The sequence below is a fragment of the Equus quagga genome, chromosome 6 (genome assembly GCF_021613505.1).
Source record: "Equus quagga isolate Etosha38 chromosome 6, UCLA_HA_Equagga_1.0, whole genome shotgun sequence".
Taxonomy (NCBI): Eukaryota; Metazoa; Chordata; class Mammalia; order Perissodactyla; family Equidae; genus Equus; species Equus quagga.
The window spans coordinates 107,049,573-107,071,416 of record NC_060272.1 but is presented as its reverse complement, the minus strand read 5'-3'; the positions used below and the strand labels follow the sequence as shown (position 1 = coordinate 107,071,416).

General features: G+C 37.8%; 1 protein-coding gene across 2 annotated transcripts in view; it reads left to right on the top strand.

Annotated features, from left to right (window-relative positions):
• The window catches only part of SPATA6L (spermatogenesis associated 6 like), a 43,803-nt gene that overhangs the window by 4,737 nt on the left and 17,222 nt on the right, over nucleotides 1–21,844 (top strand). The window contains exons 2-6 of one of the 2 annotated variants that reach the window (XM_046664845.1): nucleotides 131–268; nucleotides 3,169–3,217; nucleotides 6,285–6,326; nucleotides 15,425–15,549; nucleotides 20,569–20,646. In XM_046664845.1, coding sequence (XP_046520801.1) covers nucleotides 131–268; nucleotides 3,169–3,217; nucleotides 6,285–6,326; nucleotides 15,425–15,549; nucleotides 20,569–20,646 — 432 coding nt within the window. The remainder of the gene's footprint in view (nucleotides 1–130; nucleotides 269–3,168; nucleotides 3,218–6,284; nucleotides 6,327–15,424; nucleotides 15,550–20,568; nucleotides 20,647–21,844) is intronic. The other variant, XM_046664846.1, reaches the window with a different exon arrangement.

Sequence of the window (21,844 nt, the reverse complement as noted above, 5' to 3'; positions counted from 1 at the left end):
GTGGTGGTGTGGGAGGTACAGGTGAGAGGGTGCGGACGTGGGGGAAATTGCAAGAGGTTAGGCAAAATAGAACCCTGTTTAAAAAAAACAAAACAAACCCTGTTCTCTATTTTTTTTCTTTGTTTTTAAGATTTCTTGCCCTGGGGTGTTCCTTCCTGGCAAGCAGGATGTGTACCTTGCTGTTTACCTCCTGAATCAATACCTGGAGACAGACTGTTTTCCCTCTGTGTTCCCTATTATGATTCAGCAGAACATGAGGTTTGAAAAGGTGAACGTGACATTCTCACTGCTAAATAGAGAACAGATTTTGCTGTCTGAAGATCGTTTAATGGTTCATGTAAAGAACACAGTTCTTATAAAGTTATTTTGTAAATTTCCTTTAAAAGAAAATTACTTGAAGGCGCCTCAGCACAGTGCAAAACCATAGTTGGAGGAATTGCTTTTGTATCTCAGGTCTGAGCCAAGTTGTGTCAAGCTAGCGCTAAGTACCCTGGTCGATGTTTTCTATTCTTGGAACTCCCATGGCATTTTCTAACTGGAGCAGAGAGCATTTTGTGAATATTCTTGGAGGTATTAGAGGCAGTTGCATTACATTTCTGACAAGGATGATCAATAAACTAGAAGGCCTTGTAAACAGCCCTTTTTAGACTCAGAAAAATAACGAAAAACTACCACCAAATTAGTTAAATCCTGTCTCTGAAATCCTGTGACAAAACAAGAAGCCTCTTCAGATATTACTGAGTGTCCTTAGGTCATATGTAGCTTATTTAGCTACAGTGATAAAGGCCAGATTCCATTCCAAGGAATATGAACATGATGTAAGTAGTCAAAACATTGCCAACCTTCTTCCCACTTTAGAATATTAATTTCATTACTATGCAATCACAGACAGTCCTTTCAAGTTTTTGTTTTGGAATTTGGAGGTGGAATCAATTTTAACCTTGAGAAGTCTAATGATTTTTGCCCTAAACAAGATCACTGAGGCGGTTCTTTCCGGGAGAGGATGAGTATGAGAAGGCTCCAGGGTACAGCCTATCACTTTAAAAGGTCTGGATGGTGGTGCCCAGAAAATGGCCTGTCTGTTTTGACCTGAGAATGGGAGAGGAGATGATTGATTTTCTAAAGGGCTAGGGCTCTATGTAGTATTTTTGTAAATCCCAGCCTCTTAATTTAAATAGAGTCTACCAAACTGTTTGGATAAGAGGAATAAATGGATATTAACTTTGGAGCATACAGAGTCCAAAGGAACCTACTTCTGCCATTTAGTTGTTGGTAGTGGTAAAAAGTGGGTGGTGAAAATCCAGTCTTTTTTTTCCCTAAGAATTTCCTTATTTTATCAATTTTAAGTTTTCTTCTGTAGAAGACTGTACAAATCTTTTTTTTTTTTTTCTGCTTTGTCTCCCCAAACCCCCCTGTACATAGTTGTATCTTAGTTGCAGGTCCTTCTGGTTGTGGGATGTACAAATCTTTTTATAAGAAGGTCAAGGATAGAAAATTGTAGACGCACAGAATGGTAACTCTGTAAATGACCTTGAAGGTCGTCTGGTCCAACCTCCTTGACTTGTGGAAGAGGAAGGTGAGCCTCAGAGTTATACTCTAGGTGCTACTTCTGCTCTGTTGCAAAGCTGTGCATTTGAGATTACTAGTCAAACATATATCATGGATCATTTCTCATTTTATAAAATGCAATTATTTAATATCTTGAAAAATTGCCTTCTTGTGTGAGCTGTTTGGGTTCATGTTCCAGCTTTCTTCCAGTTGGCTCCAGCTTTCTTGTATCTGTTCCATTCTCTAGCTGCAAATACTGGCAGCAGATAGCAAAAGGTTTCTCCTCCTTGGACGTTCTGTGTAATTCAGGATTGAATGTTCTAAAGCATTTGGATAAACAAGAAATTACTCATAAGGAATGTATGAGCCATTGTGTTTGAGCAATTCATGTGGATCATTTACTCCCACAGATCACACTTGAGAAAATCTTTAGACATAGATGAAGTGAAGGGATGCAATTACTGAAATAATTTAGGGAAAAAACCCAAAAACCTCACCCACATTTGCTCGATAAATCCAAGTCAGTAAGGCAAAAATGGATTACAGGGGACAGCCTCCATTTTTGTAATTAAAGCAGACCTTACTTTGAATCAGCAGCAGATTTTAACCATGCTTAAGTTTAAACACCTTTTAAATCAGAACTTTAATGCCTGTGATCAAACTCTGCTGAAAACTTCTTGTTTCTTACAGGGTTCTAGAATTCACCGGGAGGGGCATTGTATGCCTTTTTTTTTTTTGAGGAAGATTAGCCCTGAGCTAACTGCTGCCAATCCTCCACTTTTTGCTGAGGAAGACTGGCCCTGAGCTAACATCCGTGCCCATCTTCCTCTACTTATTTTATTTTATTTTTATATGTGGGACACTTGCCACAGCATGGCTTGCCAAGCAGTGCCATGTCCGCACCTGGGATCATGTTGGCAAACCCCTGACCACCGAAGCGGAATGTGCGAACTTAACCGCTCTGCCACCGGCCGGACCCCATTGTATGCCTTTTATTTCAGTCCTATCCTTTGCCCTTTCATCTCGAGGACAAGATAAGCACATTTGGCAGTGGCTAGAGAGGTATCACAGTGTTTTTCTTGTGCTTCATGATGCACTTAAAACTTATGAGGCTCTCCCTCTCTCTAGTTGTTTTTGGATTCTGTGGGAGTGTAGCTACTAGCGCTTAGCTTTTCTTTTGTGTCACACATGGAATTTTTATTTATGTTCCTTTTTTCCCAACCAGTTGCTTGGGAAGAGAAGTCATTCATTCAGTTAACAACATTTAATGAGTATCTCTGGTATGCAGGATGTTTTCCTGGTTTCTCAAACAGTTCTCTGAGGTTGATGCCAGATGTGCTTTTAGCAACAAACTGTAGGAGGAGGTCATGCTGATGGCAGTATGGGCATGTGGGAAATTCAGCTGGCTCAGTCGGTGGTGTTGGGTTCATTCTCCATTTATTTTGTAATCATTTGTTAACTTTTAACCACATACCTGTTAAAGTTACTCCTGTTGAAACCTAAATAACATATGGCTGGATTTGACATGTGTTAATTATTTGGAAGAATATAATCTACAGTTTCTGTAAGTATATATTAATAGAACTTTGAAAATTTATTTTCTCTATTTTTTTCTTGCAGGTGTTTGAAAACGCAATAGATCCTGGAGCTGTAGCAGACATTTTAGAAAGTAGGTACTCTCAAAAAAAAGAAGAGACTATTGTATGTATGTAATTCACAGATGTAAAATTCTACTATTTTCTAAGTTATGATACTTCCATGTGTGATCCATATTTATATTCAAGAGAGTCTGTGTACAATGTGAATTGTGTTTTTGATTCTATTACAAATGCTTTCTAGATATAGATGGGATTTACTGGATGGTACAATTCTGTTTGTTTGTTTATTTATTTATTAGAATTAAATGGCTTTTGTATATTCACAGAGTGTGTAACCATCGTCATAATCAATTTTAGAACATATTCCTCACCACAGAAAGAAACCCTATACCCATTCTTTCTTATCCCTCCCAGCCCTAGGCTACTACTAACTGATCTTTCTATTTCTATAGATTTGCTTATTCTGGATATTTCATATAAATGGAATTATATAACATGTGGTCCTTTGTGACTGGCTTCTTTCACTTAGCATGATGTTTTCAAGGTTCATCCTTGCTGTAGCATGTGTCAGTATTTCCTTTCTTTTTATGGCCAAATAATCTTCCATTGTATGGATATACCACATTTTGTTTATCCATTTATTAGTTGATGGACATTTGGATTGTTTTCACTTTGGGGCTATGATGAATAATATTGCTATAAATATTTGTGTACATGTTTTATTGGGGACATGGATTTTCATTTCTCTTGGGTATATACCTAGATGTGCAATTGCTGGGTCATATGGTAACTCTTTTTAATCTGAGGAACTTCCAGACTGTTTACCAAAGCAGCTGCATCATTTTACATTCCGTCAGCAATGTATAAGGTTCCATTTCTCCAGGTCCTGGCCAATACCTGCTGCTATCTGTCCTTTCGATTGGTAGCCATCCTCATGGGTATGAAGTGGTATCTCATTGTGGTTTTGACTTGCATTTCCCTGATAGCTAATGATATTGAGCAATTGTTTATGGGCTTATTGGCCATTTGTCTTATTGGAGAAATGCCCAGTCAGATCCTTTGCCTATATTTAAGTGAGTTATTTGTCTTTTTATTAGTGAGTTGTAAGTTCTTTATATATTGTAGATACAAGTCCCATATCAGATGTGTGATTGATAAATATTTTCTCCCATTCTTTCTATTATCTTTTCACTTTCTTGATGATGTTCTTTGAGGCACATATATATATATTTTTAAAGATTTTATTTTTCCTTTTTCTCCCAAAGCCCCCCTGGTACATAGTTACGCATTTTTAGTTGTGGGTCCTTCTAGTTGTGTCACGTGGGATGCTGCCTCAGCATGGCTTGATGAGTGGTGCCATGTCCGCGCCCAGGATTTGAACTGGCGAAACCCCGGGCCACCGAAGTGGAGCGCTAGGACTTAACCACTCAGCCATGGGGCCGCCCCCAGAGACACATATGTTTTTAATTTTGTTGAATTCTATTGTATCTATTTTTCTTTTATTTCTTGTGCTTTTGATATCATTATTAAGAAACCATTGCCTAATTCAAGTCACAAAGATTTATGTCTATGCTTTCTTTTAAGAGTTTTATAGTGTTAGCTCTTACGTTTGGGTCTATGATACCTGTTAAGTTGATTTTTGTAAATGGCATGAGGTAGGTGTCGGACCTCATTCTTTTGCATCTGGATATCCATTTATCCCAGCACCATTTGTTGATGAGAGTATTTTCCCCCATTGAATAGTCTTGGCCCCTTTGTTGAAAATGAATTGACTGTAAATATGAAGGTTTATTTTTGGGCTCGCAGTTCTAATCCATTGATCCATCTATCTATCATTATGCCAATACAACACAATCTTGATTATTATGGCTTTGTAATAAGTTTTGAAATCAGGAAATGTGAGTTCTCCAAGTTAGTTCTTCTTTTTCAAGACTATTTTTGCTATTTGGGTTCCTTCGGTTTTCCATATCAATTTTAGGATCAGCTCATCAATTTCTGCAAAAATGCCAACAGGGATGTTGATAGGGATTGCAATGAACCTGTAGATCAATTTGGGGACTATTAATTTTAACAACATTAAGTCTTCAATACATGAACTTGGGATGTGCTGAGAATTAATTGAATGTAAGGAATTTAGAGCCTGAGACAAATTAAGTGCTTACATTACCATTGGGGTGATGGTTGGCAAGGATATATTCCCTTCTTCCACTTGGAAAACCTAAAATTATAGGCTGTCTTGGCTTTTAAATTTCTTGGCATTTAAATTCTGTCCTGATGCATGTATTTTTCACAGGTCTTCAAAGGAAGAATTTTACTTTTATTGTATATTTTTTTCAGCTTTTTAAAAGATATAATTGACATGTAACATTGTGTAAGTTTAAGATGAAAACGTGGATTTGATATATTTATATATTGCAAAATGATTACCACCCATAGCATTAGCTAATACCTCTGTCTCCTCACATCGTTGCCATTTCATTTTGTGGTGAGAACTTTTAAGATCTACTCTCTTAGCAACTTTCAAGTGTATACTACAGTTTATTAACTATAATCACTGTTATAGGCTGTTTTGAAATATTTTCACTTCTAACCTTGTGTGGGAATTATCTTTATTGATTTTTTGTTATTATACCATTTACGTTTTAGATTACTTTTAAGATTGAAATTTTATTCTTTTCTTATAGACATTGTACATGGGATCACTATTTCTAAATACATTTTGGACTTAGGAAATATAAAAAATGTTGTATTTTATGTCTAATTTATATAGTCACATAGCATACTGTTTTAAGCAAGATAAACTTATAGGTCAATGGATAACAATTATGTTTTGAATTTTTACATGAAAAGTTTATTGTTATTTCAGTGATTTATGCATATATTTTTAAGAGAAAAAATATTGCATCCATTTTGTCAATACTTTTAAGGGGACGAAATGCTGTTTTTATAACTCAGTTACTTTTACTCCATGCCCTTGATTTATTGGGTCTAGAACTATCTGAGTCATAGTTGGTATGGCACTTACTATTATTATTATTGATAATGTAAATAGGATGTTATGGCAGTTTTAGACTTAGCAATCAATGAAAAACTCTGGCAATTTTCTAAAGTATTAAAATCTCATTTTTTCCTTTTTAGGCTTCCTAACCAGGTTTGAATTAATACAGCAAGTGCCTCCAGGTAACGTGCCAGCAAATGCATTTCTAAATTAGCTTAATTTAATTTAAAAAGGATTTTGTCGTGACAGAATAGGGACTGGTATTTAAAAGTTGTGCTTTATATAACACTCACTTTTTTTCCCCCGCCAGTCTGTTGAATTATGTCCACTTTCGGAAGAGTAAATTTGTGGGTTTAGTGGCGGTAAGCATTACTCAAACAGGCTGTTTTACTTTCCATTTTTTCATAACTTTTTTTCTTTTAAAGATTGGCACCTGGGCTAACAACTGTTGCCAATCTTTTTTTTTTTTTTTTTTTCTGCTTTATTTCCCAAACCCCTCCGGTACACAGTTGTATATCTTAGTTGCAGGTCCTTCTAGTTGTGGGATGTGGGACGCCGCCTCAACGTGGACTGATACACCGTGCCTTGTCCGCGCCCAGGATCCGAACCCTGGGCCACCGCAGCGGAGTGCGCGAACTTAACCACTCAGCCATGGAGCCGGCCCCATTTTTTCATAACTTTATCTAATTATCATCAAATAATTTTTTCAGTCCTAGCTCAGCTTCTTCTTTTTTGCCTTTGGCTATGTTCTAATTTGTGGAGTGTGTGTGTGTGTATAACCCAAAGCCATCTTTTCTGTTAGATGCTAGAATAGGGTTGGCAAGCTACAGCCCCTGGGCCAAATCCAGCCTTCAGACTGTTTTTAATATGGCCCATGAGCTAAATTTCTACATTTTTAAAAATTGAGATTTAATTCACGTGCTATAAAGTTCACCATTTTCAAGTGTACAATTCAGTTGGTTTAGTATGTTCACAAGATTGTGCAACAATCACCACTATCTAATTCCAGAACATTTTTATTACCCCAAAAAGAAACCCTGTACTTATTAGCAGTCACTTTTCATTCATTCCTCCCCAAGCCCCTGGCCACCACTAATCTACTTTCTGTCTCTATTGATTTGCTTATTGTGGACGTTTAATATAAATGGAATCACACAATATGTGGCCTTTTCTGTCTGTCGTCTTTCACTTAGCATGTTTTCAAGGTTCATCCTTGTTGTAGTATGTATCAGTTCTTCATTGCTTTTTATGGCTGAATAATATTCTTTTATGTGGATATACCACATTTGTTTGTCCATTCATTGGTTGGTAGACGTTTGGGTTATTTCCACTTTTTAATAACACTGCTGTCAACATTCGTGTCCAAGTTGTGTTACTCAAGTGTTGTTTTCAGTTCTCTTCAGTGTACACCTCGTAGTGGAATTGCTGAATCATATGTTAACTCCGTATTTAACTTTTTATGGAACTGCCAAACTGTCTTTGGTTGCTACATTCTTAAATGGTTGGAAAAAATTTTTTAAAAGATGAATATTTAGTGATTTGAAAATTATATGAAATTCAAATTTCATCATCCACAAAGTTTTATTGGAACACAGCCATGCTTGTTTGCTTAGGTATTATTTATGGCTGCTTTCACACTGCAGTGAGAGAGTTGAGTAGTTGTGACCATATGGCCTGCAAAGCCTAAAATAGTTACTTTCTGGCCCTTTGCAGAAAAAAATTTGTGACCCCTGTGCTAGAATCATGAGACTTTTAGGAGGAAACTGTTCTATGGTGCCTTTGCTTTGTGATGTGTCATAAACAGAGAGTAGGAACTGCCACCTGGTAGCATCAATTTTCATGCATAGTTTCTCAATGTGGCAGATCATCTGGTGATTTTAGAGTCATTTGCATACGTGTGTGAGAGAGAGAGAGAAAGAAAGAGAAAGAATGCTTAAAACTCAGAAACTCTTCTAATTCTCTTCTGATCTTTGCTATTACGTTTTTGCCTTTCCCTTCCCCAAAATGAAAATAGCTTCAGTTTTTACTTGTTATAAAAAAGCATCTCCAAATGATGAGAAAACCTTTATTTATATGATTTTGGTGAACTTGTTCCTTTATGTTTCTCTGTGGATAGAACACATAGATATGGAATTTTTACATAAATAGTGTCACGTACATTTTCTTCTGTTATTAGCTTTCCCCATTATACATCACTGTTATGTTGTCATTTCTAAAAACATAGATCTACATCATTATTTTCATTAATTTAGTTATGTGTTTTTATAGGTCTATAAACAGTATGTACATAATATTTTGGGTTTTGCTCTTTCAGTCTACATTATTTCCTGTGGCTTACTTGTTTGTCAATTTCAATAGCTATGTATTTTTCCATAGCGTTCAAATTGATATTGTTGAGCATTTAGATTTTCTGTGTCTTTCACATATTTATAAAAATTATTTTTTCTCTTAGTATATTTTTAAAGAATAGAATTGCTAGATTGAACCATCTCTTGCAACGTGAGTAAACTGATCCCTAGGAAACTGATAATAAGTTTCCGTTATTTCTGCTGCATTCCACAGTGCCTGCCCATCCCCAGATCCTAGCTAATGCTGGATATTATCATTTCATTGATTGTGTTTACAAAGTGTGTAATAATTTCTTTAAAATATATTTTACTATATTTCTGGCCTCTTCTTTTAAGATATGATTGTGACAACCTTAAATTTAAAGTTTACTTTAAAAAATTTTCATTTTTCTATATTACGATTTTTTTTCTTTCTTTCTGTATAACATGACTGTCAGTGTCCTTCGATTACTTGCGGAGTGATGTCTGGATGTTAGCATTGCATTTTAGTATAAATTCATGATATTTTTACCAAAGTTTTTGATCAGTTATGCTCAATACATATGTATTTCCCCTGTTTCATTGCATTATTTTAATATTTTATTGTGTGAATTTTTCCTTTTCTTAAGAAAGCATGGTCTCGAGAAGGAAGGTGAGCTCCTGGCAGATGCCTCAGCTAAAGCAGAGGTGGCCGTGGAGGCTTCTATGGGGATTATAGCCCTGCCCACTGGGGCTGTGCTGGGAGCACGTCAGGGGCCCCAGAGGAGTGGAATGGACCCAGAGTCTGTAGTTCTTTTTCTGCCTCTTGGTTTGTTGGCAGAGCCAGGCCCTGAAAGCAGACAAGTGGATATAGGAATAGACACTCCTGTGTATGTCAGTGCTTTCTTAGGAAGGCAGAACACAGGGAAGATCAGAGATGCCTCCTACCTGCTTTTCAGAAATTTTCACAAAATGTTTTTCAGCCTAAAAATGACAGGCTAAAATCAGGGCATTTCGTTTTTTTTATAGGTTTTTTTTTTCTTATTTGACTCAATTTTATGTTCAAACATGTATCACTGCTAACTGGCAAGTTATATTTTAGTATGCTAATAAAAGAGAAGCAGGCCAATTTGGGTCTTATTTAATTTTATATGACAAAAAAAATTATCCAATACTTAAATATTCTCACTGTAAAAATTTTAGCTAACACAAAATTATATAAAATAAGTCAAAAGCCACATGCCTCAACAACTTCAAAACTAATTACTATTAATAATGTGTTGTGTATCTTTTTAGATCTTTTAAAATGCATTTAGTATATATAATGTATTTAGTCTGTTCAACCAACCCTAAAATACATACATATATGTACACACAAGCATGTATGTATACATATATATACTAAATATATCTAGTATTTAGCAAATGTATATTTAGTGTATATTTTGGTTTGATTTTGGTTGAATATACATATTCTGCAACTTGCTTTTTAAAATTTAATATATCTGGGGCCGGCCCCGTGGCCGGGTGGTTAAGTTTGCAAGCTCTGCTTCAGTGGCCCTGGGTTTTGCGGGTTCAAATCCTGGGTGCGGACATGGCACCGCTCATCAAGCAGAACCAGAAGGACCTACAACTGTAATATACAGCTAGGTACTGGGGGGCTTTGGGGAGAATAAGGAAAAAAAAAGAAGATTGGCAACAGGTGTTAGCTGAGGTGCCAATCTTAAAAAAAAAAGAAACAAAATTTAATATATCTTAGTTTGCCATATGTTTTTCTTATGATCATAAATGCATCTGTGAGAAGACTGCAAGAATAGTTCAAAACCATGATGACTGGAGAATATGGGAGCTAGGTGCATGCATACTGGTTATAACTTGGAAGTTAGATACAAAATGGAGGCTTTATTATACTTGTTTTCCTTTTGTCTACAGTCCTTCAATTTCTGATTATAATTTTAGTGGAATTAAATATGAATTTCTCAAAATAATTATTTTTGTTCGACTTCAGATGCATTACAGGTTGATCCATTAATTTGTCCAACATATATTTATTGAGGGTGTACTCCGAACATGGGCTACACTGTGCCACTTCCTGGTATCACACTGGTGGCATCAAGCACAGAATGCTGACAGTGAGCCCTCATGATCTGCTGGTTCTTGATACCAGATAGTTAAGTAAAAATGATTTGCTTAAAGTCTGATGTGGACAGCACTGTGGGGTCACGTGGGCCACTTTTAGGTTCTCAGGGACCAATTCTTCATTGGCTGAACTGTTACCTTTTCATTTTGCTGTAGATATTACTTTATTGTTTGATTTTTTTTTGCATCACTTTCAAACACACTTATTATAGTTAAAAGACGTATTGTGACCATTAAGTTAATGATACAAGTACCTCACATTTGCGTACGGCTTTCCTGCTAACGACCAAAGAGGTCCAATGGTTTGGCTTGGAAGTAATGAAGACTCTGGTTTTTCAGTTTACAAAGGTGGGAAAGAGCAATTGGACACAAGGGGGCAGCATAATCCTGATTGATTGTGAGCTTGGTGCTTTCGTTTTATTGACCTTTTAAATAAGAACCTCTACTTTGAGATGTCATATCTATTCAGTCCAGCTGTAAAATGCTACTTTAGTGGGCACCTATTCTGTGAATCAGAGATTGATTTTATACTTTGTAGTGATGTTTACTAGGCATCAGCAAGGACAGAACTGCCTCGGATGATCTGGTTTTGAATTCCTACTTTATCATGTGGCATCATGACAAGTGTTTTCAACTGTTAGTGCCTCAGTTCCTATATCTATAAAGATGAATCAAGTGAGACCCCATATTGGGAAGCAAGCTGTCAATTCTAATATGCTCTATAAATGTTGTTTCTTGAGCTAATATTATTAAAATTGTTATTTCTCTTGAAGTCTCATTTGTTTCCTTTTTTGAGGAGAAGGTTTTCATTGATGGCACTGATGACGTTCCTGTCTACACCATTAATCTTTTAAGAACACTGAGTTCTTTCAGACATTTCACATGGCCTATGAGACTTGCTCAGTTTGTGTATATTTTTATTTATTATTTATAACCCAGCCTCTTGCTGTAACATCCCCTTGGTGTGCTGACACTTTCACTCTGGGTGGCAGTTTAAATCTCTAAAAAATGACCAAATCAGAGAGACAGAATTGGAAAGCTTCACAGCCTTCTCTAGCTCTATTTCAGTCTCTTTTTATTCCTGTGATTCTTAATATAGTGGATGAGCTTGCCTACAATTATCTGATCTCTTATGTTTATCATAATTCTTGCTAAATTTAGGAGTAGTAATTTAGGAGCTATCATTTTGGATGCAGCACCAGCCAAAAACGTATGAAAGGAAAAAAGAAAAGCGCACTGTATAGAGCATCATATCATGCTTCGAGGTGTTTGTTCCCAGTAGGAGCATATGGCCAAAAACACGTGACATTCATAGAGACCAGAGTGGTGCTGAGACCACTGCTGGGCTGGCGTCACAGAGCAGTCATGTCAATGGCAGGTAATGTTAGGTACTATGCTCTGCACTTCACAGGTGTTTGTCATTTGTCCTCACAGTAGCCCTAAGGGGCAGGTATTATTGTGACTTTTACGTTTTCCTGAAGAGGAAACTAGAGTTAAGGAGATTATGTCATTTGCTCAGGATAACAAAGCTGGTAAGTGGTAGAGCAGGGATTTGAACCCAGCTCCGTCTGAATCTAGAAACTGAGTTCCTAACCACTGGACTATAAACTTCAGTAGCAAGTTGTATTTTGTTGCTAGTGATGGGTAAGGAAATTGTCACATCACCTCCCATTTTCAGGCTGCACTCCTGAGATCTCTGAATGGAGGAAGTCTGTTTGGCCAGTAAAGGTGGGGGGGTCATGCCCTTCGTAGGGAGCATTATAAAAGGAGCATTGGTAAAAAAAAAAAAAAGGAGGCCAGGATGAGACTAGTAAATGAAGTAGAAGATTGAGCTTAGAATTCCACTCACCTTCCCATCTGCCTTTACGCTGTATGTTTCTTTGTATAATTGGTTAATGCTTGTAGACTGCTCCAGGAGGGCAGGAATTGCAGCCATCCTGCTCACTAGGACACATCCAGAGTCTGGAACTCATGGCCCATAGTAAGTTCTCAGTACATATTTCTTGAATGTATGAATGAAAAGAAATTATTGAAAATAAATTACTGATAAGAGTCAGAAAAGATTTTAGAGAGCATTTAGTCTGTCTCCCTTTTTTTTACAGTTGTGGAAACTGAGTCTCAAAGAGGGAATCTAATGGTTATTGAGTGGCTAATGTAAGCAGGCACTTAAGTAACTTATTTTAATCTTCACATTCATTCATTCAAGAAGCACTTCTCAAGTACCCACCATGTGCCAGGCACTGTTCCACAGGCCAAGGGGCAGAGTGAAAGATGCTGCACTTTGCCGTTCTTTTCTGAATATCACTGAAATTCCATTTTAAAATGTCTGCCTTTAATGATATCTCAGGGGGCCTGAGAAAGATGCTGACAGTATGGCTCCCTTTCAGGTGAGATTGGCTTGGCCAGGCCCTGTACTGGCTGAACTGCCCTGAGCTCACACCTTTCTAGGGACAGTCCTGCCAGAAATTTAGTAAAGAACAGAACAGAACAGAGTCACTACTTTCATGGAGCATTCATGGAAGCAGATCATAAATACATGAACGAAAATATCAGTTAGTCATAACTATTAGATTGAAAGTAAAATAGGGTGATGTGATAGGGAGTGGCAGCCTCTTTAGGTTGAGTTGCCACTTTTCTGATGAGATATTTAAACCAAGGCCCACCATCCAATAGGTGGGAGCCAGCCACGAAGAGATCCAGGGAAGGAACATTACAGGGAGAAGATCAGTGGGACAAACCTCTAAGATCGAGGCGAACTTGATGTGTTTGAGGGACAGTGAGAAGGGCAGCAGGGATGATCAAGAAGGAGAGTGGTAAAAGTAGGAGAGGTACTTAGAGGCCTGATATAGAGTCTTGAAGGCTAGGGTAAGATTCTTAGATTTTATTCTAATATGATTGGAAGCCTATTGGGAGGTTTTAAGTAGGTGAAAAGCACGATCTGATGTATTTATAACATGACGTGTTACAGGTTATAGAATAGGTTTGAGTGCAGGAAGAGTGGACTCAGGGAGACCAGCTTGGAGGCCATGGCAGTATTCCAGGACAGGTGGTTAGGGTTAGGGTGGTAAAGATGGAGAGAAGCACAGATTTGGGATTTATTTTGGAAATAGAGTCAATGGGACTTGCTAATGGATGGATGTAAGGAGTGAAAGAGTGGAATCAAGGATAAATCCTAGATTTTTGACTTGAGCAATGGTGCCAGTTCCTTTGATGAAGAAGGCTAGGGGAAAGCTGATTTGTGGGAAAAAATGGAGTTTTCTGTTTTGGACCTATTATGATGAATATAATCTGAACAGGATGAGAAGGAATAGCCATAAGCTGAGGAAGTACATAGCAGAGGAGGGAAAGATACATCATCAGTCCATTGTGGCTGGAGCATGTCTAAGAGGGGAAGAGTGGGAAAAAATGATATTATGATGGAAAATATAGAATACTTTGCTTTGCACTTTGATCCTTTCCTCATTAGGACCCAAACATTCATATTAAGTGAAATGTTAGAAGAAATTAATCCATCATATTACTTGCTGCAAAGTCAATTATTTTCTACAGTTGATGTTCAAAAAAATGCCCTAATCAGAATTCCTCTCACAAATAAAAAGGCAGCCACCAAACAGTGAAGCTGCCTCATTGACTACAGTGACTCTTTTGATGGTGCTCTGCACAGGGGCCACTCTCAGTGCAAACCACTTGTGTAACACCTGCTGTGTAAACAAGAAGGTCTCAGATGGCAGCTTCTCCATCCTTCAGCTCAGTAATTCTCAATCCTATTAGACCCAAGATCTTCTTTTGGTAATGAGTATTTGTAGCATCACTTTTACCATACTAAAATCATATTCGTAGTTTATATACCCAACTTACACGAATCACTGTAAAAATCAGTGTAATATTCGGGCTGTAATATAAGGGAGAAATAAAAGGAAAGTAATTTAAAATAAATATGTATATCAATATGTAAATGTTGAGCAACATGAAGTATTTAGATGTGACATGATTTTCAAAATGCCAGAAGGGTCTTGGTAAAGATCCAAACAAAGCAAAGTACAGTTGTTCCTTAATTTACGTGGTACCTGCATTCCTGAAAATTCAGTTTATTTTAAAATCATGCAAAAAAGTGCTTTGTGTTTATATGTAAGAGTTGGGCCTCAGACTCAGACAATTATAAAATGGTTTCTCACCTGAAAGAATGTCTGGTAGGATGTTAGAAAGTCGTGCAGGAGTATCATGAGCATTCCAGGACCTTCTAGCACCTTTGGCTCCTGCCCATGAAATGTAGCCACAAATTTCCGAAATGCCCTTGGGGTTGTACCAGCACTGCTGAGAACCACAGCTCTGGCTCTTCTCTGGGCTGTTGGGACCTTGACACATCACTGCATCACAGAATACATTGAACCCTAGTCCACACTGTAACCTTTGCGTTGATGGGGCCTTGTCTGCCTTATTCCTGTTCCATCCGTAGGACCTGACCCATGGTATGCCCTTAGAAGACATTTGTTGAAGGAAAGAATGAATGAATGAATGGAGGGATGGAGGGGTGGATGGATGGATGGATGAATGGATGAAAGAGATCTTCCTCTTCTGTTTTGTGGAGCAACCCTTTAGATAGTCTTTTTTCTCTGTTATGACTTGGGGAGGTTTTAAAAAATTATCCATGAGATAAAAAGTAGTAGAAGTCATTTGCCTCTTGAATAACAGGTGCTGTGGTCAAAATGTCTGTTTTTATCTGAGTGCCACCTCTGCTGTCACCTGTCTAAGCTTTTATTTTGTTCAACTCAGGGATGTTGATACATCATTTTCAGGATGTAAATCTAGTTATGCCTTTTCTGCATTCTTTCTAGGGTGGGCAGAGTTGGCCTACTATGAAGAAAACACACGGGATTTTCTTTTCCCTGAGCCCAAGCTGACACCTTCACACCCTGGGATGTGTAGGGAGGTGCTCATGAAGACGGTTGCAGGTTTTCCGGTAAGTGATCTGAGCCCAGCTGGGCTTCTATTGGGAGAGAAATTCTTTCGACCTGAGCGTTTTATTCCTGGTATGGCCTGCTCTTGGGCAGATCACTTCCTCTTGGTTAGTACCCCTGTTGTTGTATTTTAGCATCCCTGTTAGGATGCCCCACTCACAATACCAAATTATACTAATTTCCCCTATTGATCTGAGAAATGAGAGTCTTACCTAATCAGGCTAAATCATTGCCATAGTTATCACATAGTTATAAAAAAGTGGCTTTTTTTTTTACCTCCTCTTAAGGCCGATTAACTGAAAGATTTGATATCAGTTTATTTAATCATAGCTATTGTTTTAGTAATAATAACAATAAAAAAGAGTAGTAATAGTAATTATGCTACTTCTCATTTATTTTGCAGTTTCAGTTTTTCATATGAAATCTTATTTTCCTCATAACAATTCTCAAGTCAGCCAAGGCAGATATTATGGCCTCCACGTAAAGGAGGGAAAACTGACAGAGGTTCACAGACTGATATATTGAAGGATCTGAAAAGACACTTCAGTTATTCAGTTGATAATCTAACTGTTTTGGGGCCATTATCTGAAGCCAAATTCAAAATATTCATTTTGATGTTATCTGTGACGATTTCTAATTCTGCAGCAACAACTTTCTCAACTTGTATGTCACTTGGATGACCTCCATTTTAAGGACCATATCTTTGTGAATTATAAAAGCATATTTAATACTCAACTTTTCTGGTACTGCCCCATAAATTACCATTATTACAAATTAATAAAACGTTACTGTCCCCATTTTGTTGAGAGTGCCATGAGGCATACATAACACGCAGGACCCTTGTTTCTGTGATGTTTCTGATAACACAACTTCCAGCTGTGATACTTCAAACAGCAAACGTTCATCAAGAGTTGTCCAAATCAAAATTACTAATGGCCATAACTTTGAGCCCTCTATATCTTTGAGGGTTTGTTTAGTGTGACTGACACCATTTTTCTTCTCAGAAATATTCTTTGTGTATCACTTATATCTATGGTACTTGTGAGATGCTCGCCTTTATTATTTCAAGTTATTGAGATATTGCTCTTTAGAAGCTAAAAGGGGATAAAAACTGATGAGAATAAGGTGTGGGATACTCTTTATATTAACTTTGGTTTGCCTGAGTTTTCTATTAAATAAATGCCATCTTCAAACACTGGGCTGGTGTCCAGCTAAGTATCAAGACAAGGAGAAACACTTTGTTATATCTTCCCTGAATTTTTTATCTCTGTTATGGGCATCAGTAGGAAGAAGAGCCTATAGAAAGTTGTGTTTATAGTTAATCATAAATGCAGGTGATCATCAGAGAAAGGGCTTTAAAACTGCAAGGAAAGATCCTCATGCATTAGAGGTAAAGTATTGATTCTTACAATGAAGTTAATTGAAGTATATATATTTTTTAATATAATATGTTTTCTTGTTAGGTGAAGGCTGAATTTGTAAATTAAGCAGAAAGAATATTATTTTTTTAAATTATTAACTTTTACTTAATAATTTTCTTCTTTATTTAGTGAAATGATTCTAGAAAAATCCTACTGTTAAGTCCATTTATTGACCTCACCATTATCACCATCATGCCATTGCTAAGGAGATTGGACAAGATAGAGCCTGTAAGCTAAAATCAGTACTGCTGTGAAAAAGAAAGCACATTCCTTCCTATTGTCTCTAAGTCATTTCAAGGAATGGAGGTCATATAGGCCAACAAGAATGTGTTAACAGGGTATGCATTCCTTACTGGTAGGGGACCCTCCTCCTCTCCAGGCAAAGTGGATCAGGTATTTGAAGATCTGTTAGGCAGCTGCATGCATAGTGGTTAAGTGTGGACTCAGATTGTCTGGGTTCAGTTCCAGTTTTGTCACTCAGTGACTGTGTGACTTTGGGTGAATTACAGTTATGCGCTACATAGTGACGTTTTGGTCAACGATGACTGCATATACGAAGGTGGTCCCATAAAATTAGTACCATATAGCCTAGGCGTGTAGTAGGCTATACCATCTAGGTTTGTGTAAGTACACTGTACGATGTTTACACAATGACGAAATCACCTAATAACGCATTTCTCAGAACACATGCCCGTCATTAAGTGAACATGGCTGTACTGTCATTTAAGGGTTAATACTGTCTCCCTATGAGGCAATGAGAAGACTGCACAAATCTGTGGCTTCCCAGATGACTTGTTCAGGCTCAGGCATCTGGGCCACGGAGGACCTGGGGCTTGGCATACATGTGAGGTCTTGTGATTCTGCCAGTGGTGCTGTGGACCCTGGAACTCCCGCTACCCTCTTCCTCATGTGGGCAATCTTGATAACCAGAGGTGAGGCTGTGTTGGTCATGTCATTGTACGTTCTTTATCAAATGCCCTTCTGGATTATCTGATTCTGTGCAGCAACTGGGCTTTTGTGTTTATAAGCCACAAATCTTGAGTCACCAGTCCAGGCGTAGCACTCCTATGGGCATATTGTACATTCTAGAGACAAAAAAAAAACCAAAACAAGAAGTAGCTTGTGTCTGTAAAGACTTGTTCTGTAGACAAGATGAATGCACAGGGATGAATGTGCATAGGAATGAATGAATGCACAGGAAACAAACTAACGAGTTGATCCACAGGGATCCCTGGATAGGTAGCATGGGGTACTAGAAAGAAGTTGGGCTTCGCTGTCCAAGAGAGTTTCAAATCTTGGCTCTTATCGATTCCCGCTGTGTAACATTGGACAGACTATTTAGCCTCTCTGAGCCTGTTCCCTCACATGTAAAATGGGGATATAGTTGTCTCCTACACAGGTTGTGTGAGGATGAAATGAGATCACACGTGTGAAAGCCCCTGCCAGGACCAGCCACATGTAGTTGACATGCAGCACATGTCAGTTTCCTTTCCCTTTGGGCTTCAGCTGATGCAAATCCTTCTTGGAAGTACTCAGAGTATGTCATATACATGAATATGAACTGTTAGAGGCTGGAGGGAGACGTCACTGTGGGCATGCCTGGAGGAGTTAGGGTGAGGCCAGGCTTTGAGAGACAGATAGGATTTGGATGGGAAAAGACGAAGGGGAAGGCGCCTCTAGGACGAGGAATACCTGGCTCGGGGGTGTTCTCTGGGGGAGAGGAGAGCAGAGGGTCATGCTCAGAGGGGCTGCAGGTGAGTGGATGGGGTCAGTTGGAGACAGATCCAGGTCCTGTCCTTGTTTTGCCATTTACAAGCCATGTGACCTTGGGAAAACTGCTTTATATCTTTCTAAGCCTCAGGCTTTTTTAGAAAAATAATTGTATTTTTGAAACGACTATACAGTAAAATTGACCTTTTTTCAATGCACAGTTCTGTGAATTTTAACACATGTATAGATTTGTGAAACCACCACCATGATCAGGATATAGAACAGTTCCATCACCCCTAAATCTCCCTCATGTTATCCCTTTGTTGGCACATCTTGCCCCTCACCCCGAACTACTAGTCTGTCGTCCATCACTATAGTTCTGTCTATTTGAGACTCTCACATAAATGGAATCATACAGTGTGTAACCTTTTGAGACCGGCTTCTTTCACTCAGAACGATGCCTCTGGGATTCATCCTTGTAGTTGTGTGTATCAGTAGTTTGTTCCTTGTTATTAATGAGTAGATTCTATTATATGGATACACCGCAATTTATCTACTCACCCATGAAGAACATTTGGGTTGATTCCGGTTTTGGTCCATTTCTCAGTTTTATTATTTCTAAAATGGGTTGATGATGATAATTGTACCCTCCTCATAGGATTATGAGAATTAAGTAGGATAGGAGAGATTATATATATGTATCTCCTATCCTACACATATATATCAATCACAATATTTTAGTGTGCTACTGAGCAAAGATAGAAGTACCAATCAATGAAACAAAATGAAGAGTTGGGAAATAGATCTAATGAGCATAAATATTTGGTATAAGAGATAAAGCAAGTTTTTCAAAGCAAGTAGATAGGGAAGAAGAAGCTCTATCCATCCCACCCCCTACATAATCTCATTCACTTCCATGGTCCAATATTTTCAGTGGAGTAGCTAACCATAAGGACACTGGAGCTAGAATGTGTGGGTTCATTGACCAGCTCTGCCATTACTGGCTGGAAAGTTACTTAGGTCCTCTGTGTCTTAATTTACTCATCTACAAAGCAGAGGTGCTATTTGGGCCTACCTCATGGGGTTGTTGTGAGGATTACATGAGTTAATATATGCGAAGCCCTTAGGTCAGGGCCTAGCATGTAATACATATTACATAAGTGTTTAGTTGTGCTTATTATGCATATATTATATGTTATTATTCCAGCTTTATTGGTGTATAATTGACAAATAAAAATTGTATACATTTAAGCTATACAACTTGATGTTTTGATATACATATACATTGTGAAATAATTGCCACAATCAAGCTAATGAACACATCCATCACTTAATATTGTTACTAGTTACCATTTTCTTTTCTTTTTTGTGGTGAGAACATTTAATATCTACCTTGTTAGAAAATTTCAAAAATACAGTATAGTATTGTTAACTATAGTCACATTGCTGCACATTAGATCTCCAGAACTTATTCATCTTGCATAACTGAACATCTGTACCCTTTGACCAACATCTCCTCATTTCCCCCATCCTCCAGCCCCTGACAACGATTTCTGCTCTCTGCTTCTGTGAGTTTGACTATTTTAGATTCCACATATAAGTGAGACATGCAGTATTTGTCTTTCTGCGTCTGGCTTATTTCACTTAGCATAATGTCCTCCAGGTTCTTATATGTTGTCTCAAATGGCGAGATTTCCATCCTTTTTAAGGCTGAATAATATTCCATTGTATATATATTTGTTATGTATATGTTTTAGATAATGCATGTGGATTATGCCAAACACACAAAAGAGCAATTAAGTTCTTGTGTGATTTCAGGTTAGGATGGGATGGGCAAAGAACCTGTTTCCAATAATTTTATTTCCTTCTTTTATGCTGTTTTATTTTTAGGGCATTGCTCCCAAAATAGAGTTTTCTACAAGGACAGCCATCAGAGAATGTGTGTTTCTGCATAGAAACAGATGTCTGGTAAGTATAACGAAGAAGCTAGTGATAGAAATGTCTGGAATTTTCTCTACAAATTTAAAGAATTTCAGCTTAAACTTGGCTTACCAAGTTTAGATGCAACTGGATGAATAGAAACCTGGAGACTTACTGCTAGGTTTGAATTTCTATATTCAAACTATTTGTTCAGCCTATCATGTTAGAGTGTGTTTGGCACATATTCATTATGATATAGTTGGTGGAATAGAGTGATACAAAAGCTAAAATCACCAGTTTGACATAAGTAGGCTAGTTAGCTTTTTCGTTGTTGTTCCTTGACTGTACTCTTGATCTTATGGGCAGTAGTGTTTCCTTCTTTCTTTTGCTGAGGCTGAAGCTCAGAGTTGTGTTTGTAGGCCATCTTGGGTAATCACGAAGGGTCTTGGGCACTCTTGTTCAGCTCCAATTGCCTCTTTACCCTGATTTCTTTCTATGTTTCTTTTACCTTATTGTACGTAATTTTGTAACCACTTAAAATCCTTTCTAGAACAAAATAGAGAATGAATGTAATTTGTAAAGCTTCTTCAAATACTTGTCATCTTGATTCTCACCTGGTGTCCTGGAAAATACCTTGAAAATGTGGGCTGTGGGTTAAGGGGTACAGAATGCGAAGGGTCACTAATCTGTGCAAATCCACCAATCGTCTCGGCATCAGAACGCATATAATGGGAGACCAATGATTACTTTTAAGGAAGGCATTATCTGCTTTTAGTTTTTCCTATTTTACCCACTATTTCCTCCAATCTGTTTGATATATGTGCATGGTAATTTTTCAGCTTATCATTCTTTCTCTTCCACTCCACCATTTTAATCTTGTTTTAACCTCTTAATATGTCTTCCTCTAAGTGTTAATTTTTTTTAAAGTAATAGCTTTTACTGTTTTTTCTTATAACAAAGGTATTCCATTAATTTTAGAAAATTAGAAAATACAGACAAGCAAAAAGGACAAAATAAAAATGAAAATTTGGGGCCAGCCCAGTGGTGCAGTGGTTAAGTTCGCACGTTCCGCTTCTCAGCAGCCCAGGGTTTGCCGGTTCGGATCCTGGGTGTGGACATGACACCGCTTGGCAAGCCATGCTGTGGTAGGCGACCCACATATAAAGTAGAGGAAGATGGGCATGGGTGTTAGCTCAGGGCCAGTCTTCCTCAGCAAAAAGAGGAGGATTGGCAGCAGTTAGCTCAG